Below are 17,586 nucleotides of genomic sequence, written 5' to 3' on the forward strand. Positions count from 1 at the left end.
TTTTACCTTGTTTTTCTACTCTGCATGACAAATATGTGATTAGAGAAACTGTCAAGTACCGTGCAAGACAATTCAGTATAATCATTTGGTAAAGGATATCAGAGGTTATTTATTGCCATCTTAGCACTCTCTTAAAATATTTCAGTGACAATAACACCCATGAAGTCAAATGTTTTAAAATTTGAAAAAACTATAAATATCATACAAAAATGTAATTACAAAATGCACAACCAGTTGTTTCAATGTATTTTGAATGACACCGTCAAGGTCCATGACTGCTGGCAATTCTGATGGCCACCACTGAAGAGTCTATTGCTGGGATGGCACTGACATAAGGTCTGCAGGAATAACCAGCTAGGGCAAGCAGATTTAATTACCGGTAACAGTCAGCAAAATTCCTACCAGAGGATGACATGACCAATCTCTTATATCACCATGGTATGGTATGCTATCAGCAAAGTAACTGATTCCAACAGCCAGCTGTAATAAAGTCAGCTTGTACCATGCTAACAGGAATTAAACAAAATATACACCTGTGTCCTTAAACCCTATTGCAAACACTTACCTCTGCTGTCAAAGTGCTTAATGTAATTCATGTTTACATTTTATACAAAAATGACTGAACCACCTCCAGCCTATACGGAAATACTAAACACTTGAGGTAAATGTTACACTGAGTGAGTTGAGTTTAAAGCCGCTTTTAACTGTATTCCAGTCATATCACGGTGTGTCAGCTTGTGGGAGGACACCAAGAAATGATCCAGCTTAAAGACATTTAACACTTTGGTGAAACCCCAAAGCATCGAGGTACAGTGCCGACAACCTAGAAACATATTCAGGGGAACCAGGATCCCAGGCCATAATCACACATTTCTTGTGTGTCCAAGGGATACACTCGGCACAGCAAACTGACTAAGACAACTGGGCAACCTGTGTCCTGTAAGTGTTACAAAACTAGTGAAAGAAATAGTACTGGTTTTAGCTATGAGAAGTTTTACCATGATAACTGTAACGACTGGACCAGACAAGCTTGTGGTCAATGCGAGGAGAACGCTGAATGCTGTCAAGTTACTACAAAATACTAAACACAATGGCCTCATTACATGAAGTGATCGGAGGGCCATGACAATAATAGATCCCATAATTAAACTGACTGACTGACTGAGTTTGGTTTTACGCCGCTTTTAGCAATATTCCAGCAACATCACGGCAGGGGACACCACAAATGGGCTTCACACATTGTGCCCATGTGGGGATTCGAACCCGGGTCTTCGGCGTGACGAGCAAACGCTTTAACCATTATGCTACCCCACCGCCCCCCCATAATTAAAGACAGATTTATAATAGTAATAGTATGAAGGTGGAACAGACCCCTACAGCAAGCAGTTGGTTCTCTTACAGGTATGTGTTTCTTTCTTACAAAATGAATCAAGATCATCTAAATAAAGGCATGGTATGTGTAGCACAGTACCTGAAAACCCTCAGTTCTGATGAGACTTTTATATTGCAATATGTATCATAACCTAAGCTGCCATTGTCAGACCCTGACAGTTTGGGTCACAAAGCTGGATTTGTTCTTGTTTGTCCTTGGTCTCCTTATTTCAGATCTACTTCAGATCTCACTCTTAGAGCCACAACGATCCACCTTGTGGATCCATCAACAGTATCAGGTTTGCCAGAATACTGATGCTACTGCATAACACAACACCATGATATGTGTTGTGGCATGCATTTCACCTCTTTGAGGTCAACAGGTAGCTCATGCTCATTTCTCACAGAACATAACATTCAACTGCCCTAAATTGAGAAGACTGCTCCAATGAAAAATGACATCATTATCAACATACACATAACAGTCATGTTCTCTCTGTTGGTTAAATAACCAGAATTAGCACTGGATATAATAACAGTCTTGGTATACACACAGTCTTGGATGGATGAGCTGTTCAGTCACAATCACAAATCCACCAGCTATTGTTAATCTCCTCATAAAGCATATACTTGGATATTCATACCATACAGCTGCTATAGTTGGGGATAAAGCGATGTGAGAAAAACAAGATTATGCAACTGCGAAGAACAGATCCATGGATTGACAAGCAAGACTTAATACTACCACCTATTGAAAACTCATGTTTCATCATCCATGAACATAGTCCCTTTGCTTTTGTGCTAAAATTTCAATGACTTACCTTCAACTGATATGCAAAAGCCTAACATTTATAAGTAAATTACAAGAAGTTACTGTAGACTGAGTACTTGCTTGGTTCCCAAATAAATAGAAGGGTATATTTGGAGAAGGGCCAATCTCAAATATTTGTCTCATGCTTCTTCATGTGTATTTCAGTGTGGAAAGTACAAACCTTTTCCAGAAAGGCTAACAGATGGCAGAGCAAATCCTGGCAGTCTTTGATTTTGTTTGTTAACTGTCACAGTATATATGTATAAATGAATGCACCACATTGTTCCTTGTCACTGTCATCAACCCATCCACCCTCCCTGAAAACTAGGAGTTAACAACGATGCCGAGTGGAACATACAGGGATGCTTCATCTCCAACATCAGCAAAGTCTGTGGAGTCTTCACAAGGGGAGAGAGAGCCAGACTCTGACCCTTCCTGCTTTGAGTTGCTGTCATCTTGATCATCGTCTCCAGACAACTTCTTGTAAGGCTTGGTCCGTACCTTGAGAAATTCCTCTTTGCTAAGCATACGTATACCTGTGGCTGTGAGTAGCTTTCCGTGTCGAGTTTTCAAGTGACGCTTGTACGTGTTGCGTGTTTTGAACTTAAGAGGACAGTCCATGCATTCAAAGGGTGTTTCACCTGTGTGTCTCCGCAAATGTTCCTAGAAATGCAAGAGGCACATCGGTTGCGTTACACTGCTCTTATTGAAAACAGAAAGGACAATCAATCCCAGTCCAGCAGGGATAAGTAGCAACAAACATGAAGCACTCATAAAAGAGTCTCAAGATGTTTATATATTTTCTTCAAACCAGATAATGTGATGGTTTTACACCATAGGGATTCATCACAGGCTATAAAACAAGAGTGCCTTTGGCAGGTAAAGGGGAAACTAATTGTTAGATTCTTCAAATTTGGGATATTGTTAATTTGATTATGCATCAGATAATGAAACTGCAACCTCCTTTACTCTATTTATTGCAGTGAAATACAAGTCACCCCTACACTGTCATGTTATCAGTTATAACTTTCACAACAAGAACAGGGAAATAATAATTTTTGACATTCTACTGACATTGGCTGCAGACTTGGAGCCAAATATATGCCTCTGAAGGTGTCTAGATATTTCCTGTGCCAGTCGATAACTGCACTGACTGATGCATATGTACAGACTGTTGTTCTTCTGTTGGTTGTGAAATTTTATTGACCTCACAAATCCAGGTCTACCAAAGAAAACTTTCCCACTGTGCAGAAAACGCAGAAAAGCCCACATTAATCGTGGAAATAGCAACATAAACACATTACCTCGCTACTGAAACAGTAAAAGGCAACGAAAAACTATGAAACTGCAACATTTTTATATCAGCTAACTTTGACCTCTACTGCGCAAATGGCGTTACCATGAAGGGCTTACGCCCCGGATGCTAGTCGATCCTTCTTTCCAATTTCGAAAGCAACCGTGAATCACCTCTTGAGATCCAAGCATTAGGAAAAGTATTAAACATGTCGAAATAGACACTGTCAATGCGTTTCATCTGAATGGAAAGTAAAGTAAACAAGTGTGCACACAAATATCATGATGATAAATCATAAATGCCAAATAACACAACAGAAATACTTAAAAAGGAATGTAACTTTTGTCCAAGCTCGAAAATGTCAACATGCGGTCGAGGGCGTCCCTCTTCCATAATGCGCATCATAAAATCGAAGTTCTTGGATTAATTCGGGCTCCTCGCTTTTATGATGCAGTGTTAATGCGATTTAAAGTTGCCATTTTACTGTTTCAGTAGCGAGGTATTATGTTTATGTTGCTATTTCCACGATTAATGTGGGCTTTTCTGCGTTTTTCTGCACAGTGGGAAAGTTTTCTTTGGTAGGCCTGATGACGAAGGCCCTTGGACGGTATGTAGATAGGTAATAATCGGTTTCTGCTATCCTCTCGGGGGCTGATGCTATTCCTCAATGGGGAGTACTTTTCCACTGGTAATGTAACCCGCTCTAGCTTAAACCGGAAGGTATTCCTGATTCGATGTATTGGGATGTGCAGATAAGCATCTTGTAGATTCATACTGCCCATGTAGTCCATAGCCAACTCATTCGTCAGAAGGCGGTAGATGTAATCATAGTCGAAGAAGCTCATGTTGTAAAATGAGTCTGTATTTCTCCTTGGAGTTCTCTTGGGTACTAGGAAAAACTGGGGAGTAGAACCAACTATAATGGAATAACTATAATGGAATAACATTTACTGACCTTGAAATGACTGGGGTGTCTGAATTTGCGTCCACAGTCCTTACAAGTGAAGCGACTCTGGTTGTTGTGGATGAGCATGTGGTAGTTAAGGCTGTGTTGGCGGGTGAAAGTTGTGTTGCAGATAAGGCACACAAACGGTTTGATTCCTGGAACAGACAGAACAGAAATGTAGTAATACATCAAATACATCAGTTTTCTGAGAAAGAAGCAGTATCCCTACTGTCTATTTCTGATGTCAAAACATGTGAAATTTGGCTGTTGAGTGAGTGAATTGGATTAAACAATGCTTTGAACAGTAATCCAGTTATATCACAGCATGTCTGGTTCAAGTGACAAAGAAAGCACATAAATGCAGGTCTCAGTCATTTATCATTTTAGTTAAACCCATGAGCACCAGTATGGTTCTGACAAACCTAAGAGAACATAATTGGGTCCAACCGAAATTTGAACCCATTGTCATATGTTCTTGGCATGCCCAAGGGGCACAACTCTGTACAGCAAATGGCAGCTCCATAAGCAACTGGGCTACCCATGCCTTCTTTTGTGGAACAGGCTAACCATACCAGTTATTAATCATATTATAACATGTGCCACAGCTATTGTCATATACAGGCCTGCATGTACCGGTGCATTTTAGTGTACATTATGTGTAGTTCAGTAACAACACTTGGACTGTATCATGCATGCTTATAGATGAACTTACAAGACTGCAAAGAATTTTCCTAGACTCACTGAGATAGCAGCAAAAGTCACAGCTTGGCATAAATGATAAAAGATGAGGTAATGGTTACTTCCAAGTTACAAAACACCTATTCCATGTCATTCCCAACAAAGTCAGCACCCACTGATACGTTTCCACCACATAGAGACAGGTTGTCATCTTTGCAAACACCACATCAGTCACTACTTCAGAGGGGTAGTTCAACTTCCCCTGACTTCTCACCAAGGTCAAAGGACATTTAGTAGTTGTTTGAATGAATATCAAAGTGAGTGGTACCTGCATGGCTTCGGTAGTGATACATAAGGGTAGCACTGGCAGTAAATGTCTTGTCCTTGCAGATCTTACAGATTAAGGGCACTTTATCATCCTTCCTCCTGTTCTTTAGCTCACGAATACATTTCAAAGCCATTCTCTGAAACAGACAAATAATAGAATTCTTACAACAAATATAAAGTAATATCTTTGTAATACAGCTGCATGTTCACATTTTCCAACATGATATCAGATATTGTACAGAAGTATCCTCCTGCATAAGCAGAAGAGATTCTCTGATCTAAGTCCATATGATTCATTCTCATATGTGGTGTCTGATATAGTAAATTATGCACTCTGCATACTTTTTCCAAAGCAATTTCTCTTCAAACCATTAACATAGCAAATATTACAATTTAATTTAGAATTGCCCCAATGTTTTTAAATTAAAAGAATTAATGCAAAGGTTGACATGTTTGTAAACTTACCCGTTCCCATTCAGGTGTTATCTCTGCCTGCTCCCCTTTCTCCACGGCAGCAATTTTCCTCCGCTTCCTTGGACTGATGATATCGTCCTCATGGTCACTGTACAGGGCATTCTCCTCTGGCACAATCAGACGCCCCTTCTTTGCCAGGTTTGACTTTGGCATTGGTGGGTATGGCTCTAGTCAACCAAGACATTCATCTCAATCAGTTTAGTAAAACACTGTACCTAACATCACATCATTATTTATAAATAAATTAACACATAGAGGAAGCAATTCAAACAATTACTTCCAATAATTATTATGCTTGGTCTGGATTTACTTGCAGCATACTTTAATGGATGCATCCCTTAGCATTGTCATGGGTTTGGCCTTATGTATCAATCTTAGATTTGTACTGAACATGCTGAGTGTAGTTGGCAGACCATTACAGAACTCAGAACCTACTCGCTCTCTTAATACAAGCAATACACTTACTTTCACCATTGTGTCCTTCGCCATCCTCGTCTTCATCATCAGTGTTGCTGGCTTCAGACTCGTTCACCACCTCTTCCATGCTCACCATTGGGAGCTCAGCGACTGCAGGAAGCTGAAGCAACATGATAGGTTTGGTAGACTTCCTCTTTTCACTGTCCTCAGACGCATTGTCACATACATCTATCACTCCATTCTCCTCCTCTCCTGAGGACTCCAGATCAAAGTGCATAGTTTCAATGCCACGTTTCTTACCAAATATGGTGGTGTAACAGTGGTCATGATGAGGCTGAGTCCGGGCTCAGCAAATCAATAATAAACTGTTCGTTTTCTTCAATACGCCGTTCAGTCTCTTCATGTAAGTTATCATCACTTTCATTATCAGATCCTTCTCCCTTCTCTCCACTGTTTCCATGTTTGCCTTTCAATTTGTCCTTCTTCACTTTTGTAGCACCACTTTTAGTGTCTTTTTGATTGCCACTGTCAGCACCAACAGTTTGCAATGTTGACTTTTTGTGGGCATACCGTCTTGCCATGTCTTTTTTGTTTGGAGAGATGGCTCTATTGGTTTTCTTACGTTTCAATGAATTCTCTTTCACTTCCTCCTCTTCTGAGTTTCTGTTGAAATTGTCAGTTTTGGAATGTGACTTGGCCTTCGATGCAGGGCTATTAGTTGGCTTTCCTTTTGGGTCTGACACTGTCTTTCTACTTGGCTTAAGTGCAGTGAACTTGGCAATCGGACTGGTGCATTTTTTAGCCTTCCCAGGACTTGATGATGTGGTGTTCTGACTGGGAGTTTTCCTTTTTTTGGCAGCTTCTACAAAAAGAACCATGGTATCAAAGTCAGTGCAACAATCATTCTAGTGTAACATGTTATATTTGACATTACACATTCTGTCAATAACTCAGCTGCCGAATCTTCAACATAACTGAAAGTCACACTACTTTGTTTATGCATTTGACCTCTTCCTAAAAGTCATGTGTATTCACAACAGTTCTGGGGCAGTGGGGTAGCCAAGTGGTTAAAGGGTTCACTCATCATGCTGATGACCCGGGTTCAATTCCCCACATGGGTACAATGTGTGAAGCCCATATCTGGTGTCTCCCACTGTGATAGTGCTGTAATATTGCTAAAAGCTCATCCACTCACAACAGTTCAAGTCATTTTAGTGGTGCTTCAAACTGAAACTCTGGGCCTAATGGTCTTATTATAAAGCAAAGGGACAGATATTCTTGACAGATTGTTCTCAGTTTAACTTCCTATATCTTGTACCTGTGTCATCTTAACATTCATGTTTGTCATACTTTTAACTGACAAACATTTAAGATTCTAAATGATTAACTTTGGATCAATGAGAAGTGTCATTCCCACCTGCTAACTTCTTTTTTCGGACTGTAACAGGTACAGCAGAGAAAACAAACAACTCTGTTAGATCAGGATCTGAAAAAAGAAGGGATTTGTAAGTATACACCATAACACAACACAAACGAGAAACCATTCGTCTATCTTCCAGTGATAATATGACATCATTACCAGTCTTACTGAAACCTTTTAAGTCCAGGATTAAAGGCACTTTACAACATTTTAGCATTGTCTCTAAAGAAAAGGTATTGGGACAAGGTTCACAGAAGATAACTGCTCACTCAAATTCATACCATTTGCATCGTCAATCAGCTGTTCAATGTGACTCAGCAAGTGTGTCCTCATCTTCATACGTGCACGTGTCTCATTGCCGAAGCTAGTGAACTTCTCCTTGCACTTGTCTGGCATGAGATAGCAAGTGTATGTGTAGTTACGAGTCATCTCGTTTGACGTCATATCGCTGAACAGGCTGAGCAAGGCCTTGTCGGAAAGTGCTTGTATCTGATCAAGGTTCAGAACGTCCAAAGACTGTATGCTACGCTTGGTCAGCTGTTGAAAAAATGTGAAAATAAACTGGACTGTTAAACAATGTACTCCCCGCAACAGAAGATTATGTCAACTAAATATGGGAATTAGTATGCACTCTAACAAAACAGAGTCGCGCTGAAAATCATCAAGTTTCATCATCCTTGAACAGTGTACTATCAGTCACGCATTGTGGTCAGACTGACTGACTGAGTTTGGTTTTACGCCGCTTTTAGCAATATTCCAGCAACATCATGGCGGGGGACACCAGAAATGGGCTTCACACATTGTGCCCATGTGGGGATTCGAACCCGGGTCTTCGGCGTGACGAGCCAACGCTTTAACCACTAGGCTACCCCACCGCCCCATTGTGGTCAGAAAGGAGCACAACCTGCAACAAGGTCTTTTATCACAGGGCTGGATTTAACAAAAAGAAACCTGCTTGCAAAATATATATAATACTTAAGTTTGGGTAATGATTTTGATTGTTTGTTTGTTTGTTTGATGTCTAATGCAGTAATTTTCCAGCTATGTGGCGGCAGTCTGTAAATAATCGAGTCTGAACCAGACAATCCAGTGATCAACAGCATGAGCATCAATCTATGCAAATGGGATACAAAAACGTGTGTCAACCAAGTCAGCGAGCCTGACCACCCGATCCTGTTAGTCACCTCTTATGACCAGCATGGGCTGCTGAAGACCAATTCTAACCCACATCTTCAAGGGTAGTTTGGGTAATGATGATTTAGAAGTAGAACATCATAATTTTATAACAAAATTATTCTGGATCTGATAGGATCATTATCTTACTTAAAAAATGTCATGACAAAAGCAGAAACATTCAATCACTGGCTGTGTAGTCATCAGAGTCACTGCTCCAAGTCAGTTCCGCATCATTCTGTTTCCCAGCCAAAGTCTGGTACAAGTTCATAGCACTATGAGGTTTGCAGTTTCAGGTTGCACGTTCTAAATGCTTAAATCAAGACTTGTATCACAATTCATCTCTGAATAAATTCATTTGAAAAACCACTATGTGAAAACAAAGCTATTGCCTTCTAATGAACTTGTTTATTAAAATAAAAGAAATCATTGTCATAAATATGATAATGAAAGGATTACCAAATGATTTTTACCTTTTTAGGTGTGAGTGATTTCTCATTAAACTTGGGTTCTTTTTCCAAAGTGGCAGATGCCACCTGTGCCAAAACATCCAGTGACATGTACGAGGTCTGTTCTTCTGGCTTCACTGTCACTTGTCTCAGCATCACCATTGTCAGTGGTTGATGTTGTTAATCGGTTGGATGATCGTCGAGTTTCTCTTTGTGATACCTGTGGTCCAGCTGACAAGAAAATGCACAAAACAGAGATGAAATCAGCCACTGATATGACAATAACTGCATTATTGTAAAAACTTTTACTTGTATTAAAAGCTTCTATTTTATAATTAGAGAAATGTTCAGAAACAATATTTGCTATTTTTCCCAATAACATAATGCATCTAATCATTGTTCGACCATATATTTTTACCATTTACCACAATAAAAACAGTTTTCACATGATTTCCTCATACTAGGACTGTCTGACTTAATTTTTTAACACTGAGTTAGCAGTCCACAAAAGTTTATTAAATGAACTATCAACTTAATTCATGCTAGAATATTTGTGTATGCTTCAGTGAAAGTCAATATTAAAATGCCATGTTATGTTAATTGCTCTGTGATAGGGTTCTGTGTCCATTGTAATCTTGAAGTGCCTATTCAGGAAATGTAGATATGTGAGGTTTTAACCAACAGTCATGTTAATATCTTTTAAAATCTGATATATTTTTTTCATTAACATTTCATGAATACAGTGGAGGTGGTCTTCTTTGACAGTTCCAGGAGAGGCACACTGTCATATTGCCATACCTGATGATGTGAGCTTTTTTCTTTTAAGACAGTACCTGCTTCAAGATCTACTGTAGTATTATTTTAAACATTTAAATGCCTTTGCAAAATGAAGAGAGCATGTTGTCTGTGTCAGTTCGCTCATGTTTTCTAATTCTGACAACTAAGACACTGAACAATTTAATGTTAATCAAATAATTGTATACCTGGAAGAGCAGCCAAGAACTTGAAAGTCTACTAACACAACCATGTTCCTAGAAGAGGACTTATAATGCTTTTAACAGCATGTTTAAGGTTGGCTTCTCAGCAGATCCAGGTGTATTGGCATGTAAGAAATGAACGGACCGGAGCAACTGTTGTGACGAACTATGCACAGTAATTGGAGAATAAGCTGAATCTTTCGCGCCGAAAAGTTGTAATTCTTTCATCCGCCATTTTGGATTCGTCTGTCACAACACGCCGCTCTTCGTCTCGGAACATTGTAGCTTTTAATAGACGCATCGCCTGTGAGCGACTGTTTCCTATTGTAAACACGGTTATATTTTGTGTAAATATCACAATACTTGTCCTTGATTAAGATTTGAAACATTGTTACCAATGCGAGAAACAAATGACAACAAAGTAACAAATTACAACATGGCCCCGTAGCAGCCGACGCCTTGCTCCATATGTCTTAAGTCGCAAACAACAGCATTAATGCGTTGCGAATTTCACTCAAACGTGTTAATGGTAACTCGATTAAAATGTTTAAATTGTTATACCGCTCTTTTGACGGTCCCTTAAACTTCTTTTGGCAGCCTTTTCCTTCAGTCTCGTCGTCGCCATTTTCGCGTCTTCTGCTATCACAATTTGGGCTGTACCCTAGTCATAAATGTACGGCAAACACGAACAATATTTTACAATAAAAATCCCATTAATCTAAAATGTTTATATCGTTTTCCCTTTCGTTTCAATCATAAAAGTATATTTATGTGATGTGAGATGAATAAGTTCAAAATGAATTACTTGCAGACGATAAGATAGTTTTACTTTTTACTTCCCCGTCGAACCCAACAGACTGAGGTACATTGCTGACCTCAAAAGAAAAGCAGACGATAATCATCAATATTTCTGATATTTTTCTCAGTTCTCCAATAATTATGATTATGTGGCAAATCTATATGGCCAAGTATAGTGTACGCATTTTATAAATATAATATCATGTTTGGCATTTAATTCGATTTATCACGTGACAAAAATAACAAAATGGCGGCTCTCATTAGGGCCTAGAGGGCAAGAGCCCGAGCATTGGTGTTACCGAATTATTTGACAGCACAAGTAAGGTTTTCATGCGCCGAGTTATCTGAGGTAGGTTAAATTGCATATCTGTAGAAGTGCTTGTTCTTTGCTTTGTCGCATGTATTTTTAGTGTTATTCTTAATATCTGTTTAGCCCAGGTTGGATACTGATATGACTGTCAGTGACAACCACATTCTCCACATGATAACAGACATTCATGTGTATCATGTCACGATTGTCCAGCTAATTAATATTTACCACTTATCATGTACTTTTACACTATTCAAGGAGGCTCGTGAAGTAAACACGAAAACACATGGGAACTTAGCATGGACTGACAAGATGACTATGACCGACATTTATGGTGCAGAATTGAGAGTAATTGTGATCTGTTGTCACTTATCGAATTTGCAGATCCAGCTCAAATTTACTCCAAGTGAACAGGTGAATGGCGTAATTTACTTCAGCGGTTCGTCATCATGTTAGTTTCCATTCTTTCAATACAATTTTCAATGAAAACAAACATGTTAACGCATAATACAAGAAATAGTACTCTGACTGGCATGAATGTCAGAGACAGGCATTGGGATTTCTGAATAAAATCACTGGTATGGATGACAACATTTTTGTGAATTAACAGTGTTACAACATTTCGATTCAGATATTTGCATCTTCATCAAGTGTATGAACCGCAAGAATAATATATATCCCTCAAGTCACACAAGTTTGATCGTCATGTAACTTCGATCGCCCATTTTGAATGGTAATTGTCGCAATACGTAGCGATAACTTACGGTATCTGCAGCTTTGATCTTCTAGTGACACCACTTTCATTCGTTTGGACCGGAAAATTTTTCGTGTCAAGTTATCAAATGTAAGTTATAGCTCATTTTCAGCAAACAACTACTTTTTAACCCTAGATCAATAATGTAACTTTATCAGCTCAAATAAAATGTAAACAGTATAAATTTCACATGTTGTAAATTGACAGCACCCCAGTCTTCTGTTTGTTTACGTTGCTGGTCTAATTGTGACATGTCCAGACATGTAATATCCTTGTCAAAATTTAAAACTTTGGAAACAAGTAAGGGCCATTTCTTATAGAAAACGTAATGCTTTTTGAGAATTTCCGTGAATTTGTACCTGATGAAGTTCGAGCTATTGCCTCATTGATAAATACACCCTGGGCACAATGTACCCACCCTACATGTCAGTACAGAACACATTTACGTTTCTGCAAGCCAGTTCGTGGTGTTTGTCGACATTCTGAGGTTTGTTGCCCATCAGGATGAGCCTGAAGAATAACTCCCTGCATAATAGTTATATATAAGCTGAATAGTTGTGACTTTTCATTCTTTTTCGAAATATTGAAACATAAAATGAATGTTTCATGGACATAAATACCATAAAATTACTTGGGACTGCTCTAACTCTGAATTTGACACAAGAGATCGTCCATATAAGTCATCCTGTTTACGCCACAAGCCAGCCAATCATATGATCGAACTTATGTGACGTAGCTTTCTGGGTCACTTGTGTTGACAGTGAGAGGGCGGCCATGCCGCGATTGTGAAAAGCAGTAAAAATACCTGGATTTTTGAAATGTTTGACATAAATAAACAAGTTTAGAGGTAAGAGTTTTGAAAATAAGATTATATGAATATAACTTTGAAAATTCAGCGACAGTTCTTAAGCGATCGAACTTACATGACACAAGGGTACTATATCACTACATGTTTGTGAAAACTTAAAAGTAATGACAGGTTCTTAAAACACCAATTTGATTACATTTAACAGCTTGATTGGCATTTTAGAAGTTAGTGAGTAATCTGAATGCAATTAAATTACAAGCAAGTCCGGTAATTCTGCGCGTCCGGTAATTCTGCGCAGCTGCAATGGCGTACTTCCATATCAAAGGTAAAATCGTCTGCTACCACATTTCTTCATTATTCATAATTGGGTTTAATATGAAGCACTCTTCCTTTCATTGATGTAGTTATTTTGGAAAATAATCTGGCCCTAAAATACGCTTCCATACTTCGGCTGGATGTTATGCGCATCAGCATTCTCTTCCCACAGAGGTTACTTGTTATATCTTCCTACGAACCTCTGTTCTAATACGGCCATATTTCCCGGTTCTCGTAAAATCCCCTAGCGGCAAAAGATCGCAACACGAATTATTTCCCTTCTTTCTAGGGGTGTCGCGATACGCGAATGTATCGATGCATCGATACATTTTTACTGACTTTACGATACGCGATACATGCTTGCGTGTATCGATTCCTATTTTAAAACTTTATCGATTCAATTTTTATGCTATATCCATCTCATTTAAAGTCTTGATAGTAAAATTATACGAGATCGCTCCGATAAATAGATGTAGCTAGCTTTACTTGAAAAATAGGTTGGAAACTAACAGCTTTTGTGATTGGCTAGACTATTTTGATGGACCAATCAGCGAGCGCGTACGTTGCCGGTAAGGTAATGCTATGAAAAGGCGCGAAAATTATGTATCGCGATACGTATCGTATCGTGACCTTAAAATCGTGATACGTATCGTATCGTGAGATTGGTGTATCGTGACACCCCTACTTCTTTCTATCCAATCAGAACACGTGTTACATCGACTTAGATTCGACTTGACTAACACAAGCAAATGTGGGGCTACAAATATCCCCCATCTGCCGGGGACTTGTGTTGATGTTACACACAAGACGTTTAATGGCTAGCTTGTCCGTTGTCAACGAGGGCGATGGAGACGCCACTGATCCGCCATAACATGACTGAGTTCTGTCTAGAAGAAACGTTTGCGCATCGCGCAGGGGAAGAAGTTTAGTTTTCTCGAAGCATACGGAAATTACCGAGGCCTTGCGAATGATCACTTTTGAAACAACGTCGCTGATTGCACAACTAAATCTGATTGTCTCCAATCACGAGTCTTGAATGCTCACACCATGAAAGGGCTGTATTAGAACAGAGGTTACGTAGGAAGATATGACAGGAGTAACCTCTGTGGGAAGAGAATGGCGCATCAGTTGCTGCGTAGAATTACCGAACAGCAAGCGATGTCGTCAGAACGCCGGTAAGGTCAGCCGTATGGCATAATGCAACGTTAGAATCTTATAGTTGTTAATAAAACTTATATGATACATACCAGCATGTTTAGTCACGTAAACCACAAAAAATAAGAGACTTTAGTTGCCGTGTTGCGATTGATGTGCTTAGATGCGTGGAATTACCGGACGGCATTGTACAGTTAAATTGATACAAGTTGAGTTGAGATAATATTGCTTCACGTCGCATCAGCAACTTTGCAGCTTTTCACTATATAGCTATAAATAGATGATTGACAATCAATCAATAGTTGTTGTAAGTGATTATTAGTGAGTCATTTGGAGGTATTAAAAGATGGAGGGTATATGGTTTGATTACCTAATGGGTATTGATAAGCATGAGGAATGCAATAACTAATTGTACGTATAATTTCACCAATAAGAATTTTATGCTTCATGCATCTTATGCTTTGTAAAGTTGCTAGTAGCGCAGAGAAAGGCTGCAACATGATAGTAAATAATTTCTTGAAATAAACTGAATTTTGAGGTCTTACAGTTCAGAGGAAGTTGTTACCTATTCTGTTATTTTTTTAGACTTTTAATCAGCTAGTAGTCATGAAATATTGCCTGAATGAATGTTACTTAAAATGTAAATGTAAGTTTATTAAAACTGTACCAGACTACAGACTTGTTCATGTATAGTAGTAAATGTCTGTCTTGAAAAAGGAAATGTAAGATATTAATACCATAATTGTTAAGTTAAGTTTCAAATCTCCAGAAAGTATTGTAGTAAGTTAAAGATACATACAGGCTTGTAAACACTATATTTTGTGTCGCAGACTGTTTTTAGAAGTATATTTGCCTTTTACCACCAACTGAATACCAAATGATTTCCACTGGTTGGTGCTCTTTAAAAATATTGATTCCAAGATTCTCCATTATTAATGACCATTGGTTTGTCAGCACGATACAGTAAATGCTTGAAGTTCTACATCACTTCATTTTTCATTCAGCACATAACATACACATTGAGAACTGGCAAATATTTTGTAAAAATACTAGTTTCTGTCACTGCTGTAAGATTCTAAAGATTATTTTGTCGGTGATCATTTGTACACAAGACGTAACAATATAGGATAAATGTGATTCATGACGTTATGTATTTTACAAGTAGATATAGATGACTGTTCGGTGTATTCCCAGAGTGGCGGCCCTCCCTCCGTGGTGTAGTGGTTAGAGCCCGGAAGAGCCGGAAGGTCGTGGGGTTCGATCCCCTGACGCGTCATACCAAAAGACGTTAAAATATGGTACTTGTTGGTCCCTGCCTGGCGCTCGGCATTAATGGGTACAACAAGGACTGGTCGGCTCGGAGTCAGTATACTGTGTCTGAGTGGGGTATTCATGCTTCACTGCGGCATGGTATCTCAGTGGGCTAGCACTATAAAACCAGCTTCAGTCTGGGCTAGTACAAACAGCCGCACATACACATACACACGCATACACGTCATATGAGCGAAATATTCTCAAGTACGACGTAAAACCCAATCTCACCTCACCTCACCCCCAGAGTGGCCCCTCAGTCTATTACGTAACAACCAAATTCAGGGGCCACTCTGGGACAACTCGTTAAGAAGGTGTGAACGTAGGGGCCGGTGTGGGACAACTTGTTAGTTGTCAAAACAAAGAGTTAATCTGCTACTGTGAGTAGAAGGTGATAACTTCAGAGTACAAAGTGAGAGTCTGGTTACCATTAATGGTTTGTGTAATAATTTATCTTTAATTTTAAATGTTGTTAACTGCCGATTTCTCAGATTGTTGAGGAGGAAGTTTGTGTAATAGTCTATCTTCAATTTTTGTGTGTGTGTTTATCCTTTTCTTGTATTTTGCTATAAGTAGACTTCTGGGTGAATGTTGGTCATATCAGCCATGGCTCTGAAGGGAGAGATTGTTCCTGGTAGACAAAATGGACTTGATATTTTGATGGAGGGTTTTAGGTATAACAAGAAGAAGGAAAACAAGAATGGCACAGTAGCGTGGCATTGTCGTCAGCCAGGTTGTCAGGCAACTATCGCTACTGAAAGCATCTACTTTCAAAGCATCACACTTCCCTAATTAGTCCAACACAGTTGGTAATGAAGCTGATTGAATTAAGAGAGGCCAGTGTGGGAACACATAAGTGTTCAGGGGCCACTGTGGGAAGGGCCACTCCGGGCATAAATCGACTGTTCGAACTTACCAGGTTCGCGCAGTTTTTAAGAAAGTAAACATGTTTCAACACAGTAACAAACGGGTGTGCGTTGGTGTGCCTCGAAAGCTGCATATATATTTTGAATCTGCGATGAATGAGCTTTCAGAAAATACTAAATGTAAGTTTCTGAAAAAAATGCACATAGGTGAAATTCGCTGTTCAATATTGTCAAATTTTGCTTAAATTTTGCACATTTTTGTCAAAATTTGACTATCTAATGTTTTCTTTACACGTTTTCATTCATGTCAATCAATAACTTGAACACCTATTAATGACTGTAGCAAATTTTGTTTAATTATTGTCATAAATAACACTTTTAGACGCGTTTTTGTGTGACATGCAGAACTTCCCTGTCTGTGATCAGGCAGTCAGGAAGTGTGACCTCTCAGGTAGTCACTTGTACGCGTAACGGGTACCGTCTCGTGTACATGTTACGTCCTCTACTGCTTACTCTCGAAAAACTGTACATGTTGAACATGTTGAAAGACCAGGTACAAATACATTATGCCCAACAGATGTAATGAAAATCAATCATGGCCTCATGTAATTTCAGACTAAGTGTCAATCATTGTCAGTGCTGTGGATATGGATTACCGGTACTGTATTTTCTTCATGATATGATCCTTCCTTGTATAGTATAGCTAACTGAATATCATTTGATATGGAAAACATGGGACAAAATATCCAATGTTATTTTGGACACAAAATATTGATCAGTACCAGTTTGCTTAGACTGTCTGTTGATCTGTTTTTAATTTTATAAAACTTAATTGAAATGAAAGCTATATGAATTGAAACACAGTGACATATGAATGCATGACATATTTTATGAATCACAACTTCTTTTCTCTTTGTAACACCATTTCAAGG

General features: G+C 38.9%; 2 protein-coding genes across 2 annotated transcripts in view; one reads left to right on the forward strand and one right to left on the reverse strand.

Moving 5' to 3' along the window:
- Positions 1-1,772: 1,772 nt before the first annotated feature.
- Positions 1,773-10,989, reverse strand: LOC124273212 (myoneurin-like). The gene is given in 10 exon segments (XM_046708427.1): positions 1,773-2,845; positions 4,432-4,577; positions 5,429-5,564; positions 5,893-6,068; positions 6,367-6,661; positions 6,663-7,180; positions 7,736-7,804; positions 8,020-8,275; positions 9,385-9,591; positions 10,899-10,989. Coding segments are annotated over 9 exon segments (2,073 nt in total). The 5' UTR covers positions 9,523-9,591; positions 10,899-10,989; the 3' UTR covers positions 1,773-2,506.
- Positions 10,990-11,355: 366 nt separating this feature from the next.
- The window catches only part of LOC124273213 (EH domain-binding protein 1-like), a 108,105-nt gene continuing 101,874 nt past the window's right edge, over positions 11,356-17,586 (forward strand). Inside the window, 1 exon segment of the mRNA XM_046708428.1 lies at positions 11,356-11,484. The gene's annotated coding sequence lies outside the window, so the exon portion shown is untranslated.

This window comes from Haliotis rubra, unplaced genomic scaffold (assembly GCF_003918875.1).
Source record: "Haliotis rubra isolate DU_JTF1 unplaced genomic scaffold, ASM391887v1 Scf178, whole genome shotgun sequence".
NCBI lineage: Eukaryota > Metazoa > Mollusca > Gastropoda > Lepetellida > Haliotidae > Haliotis > Haliotis rubra.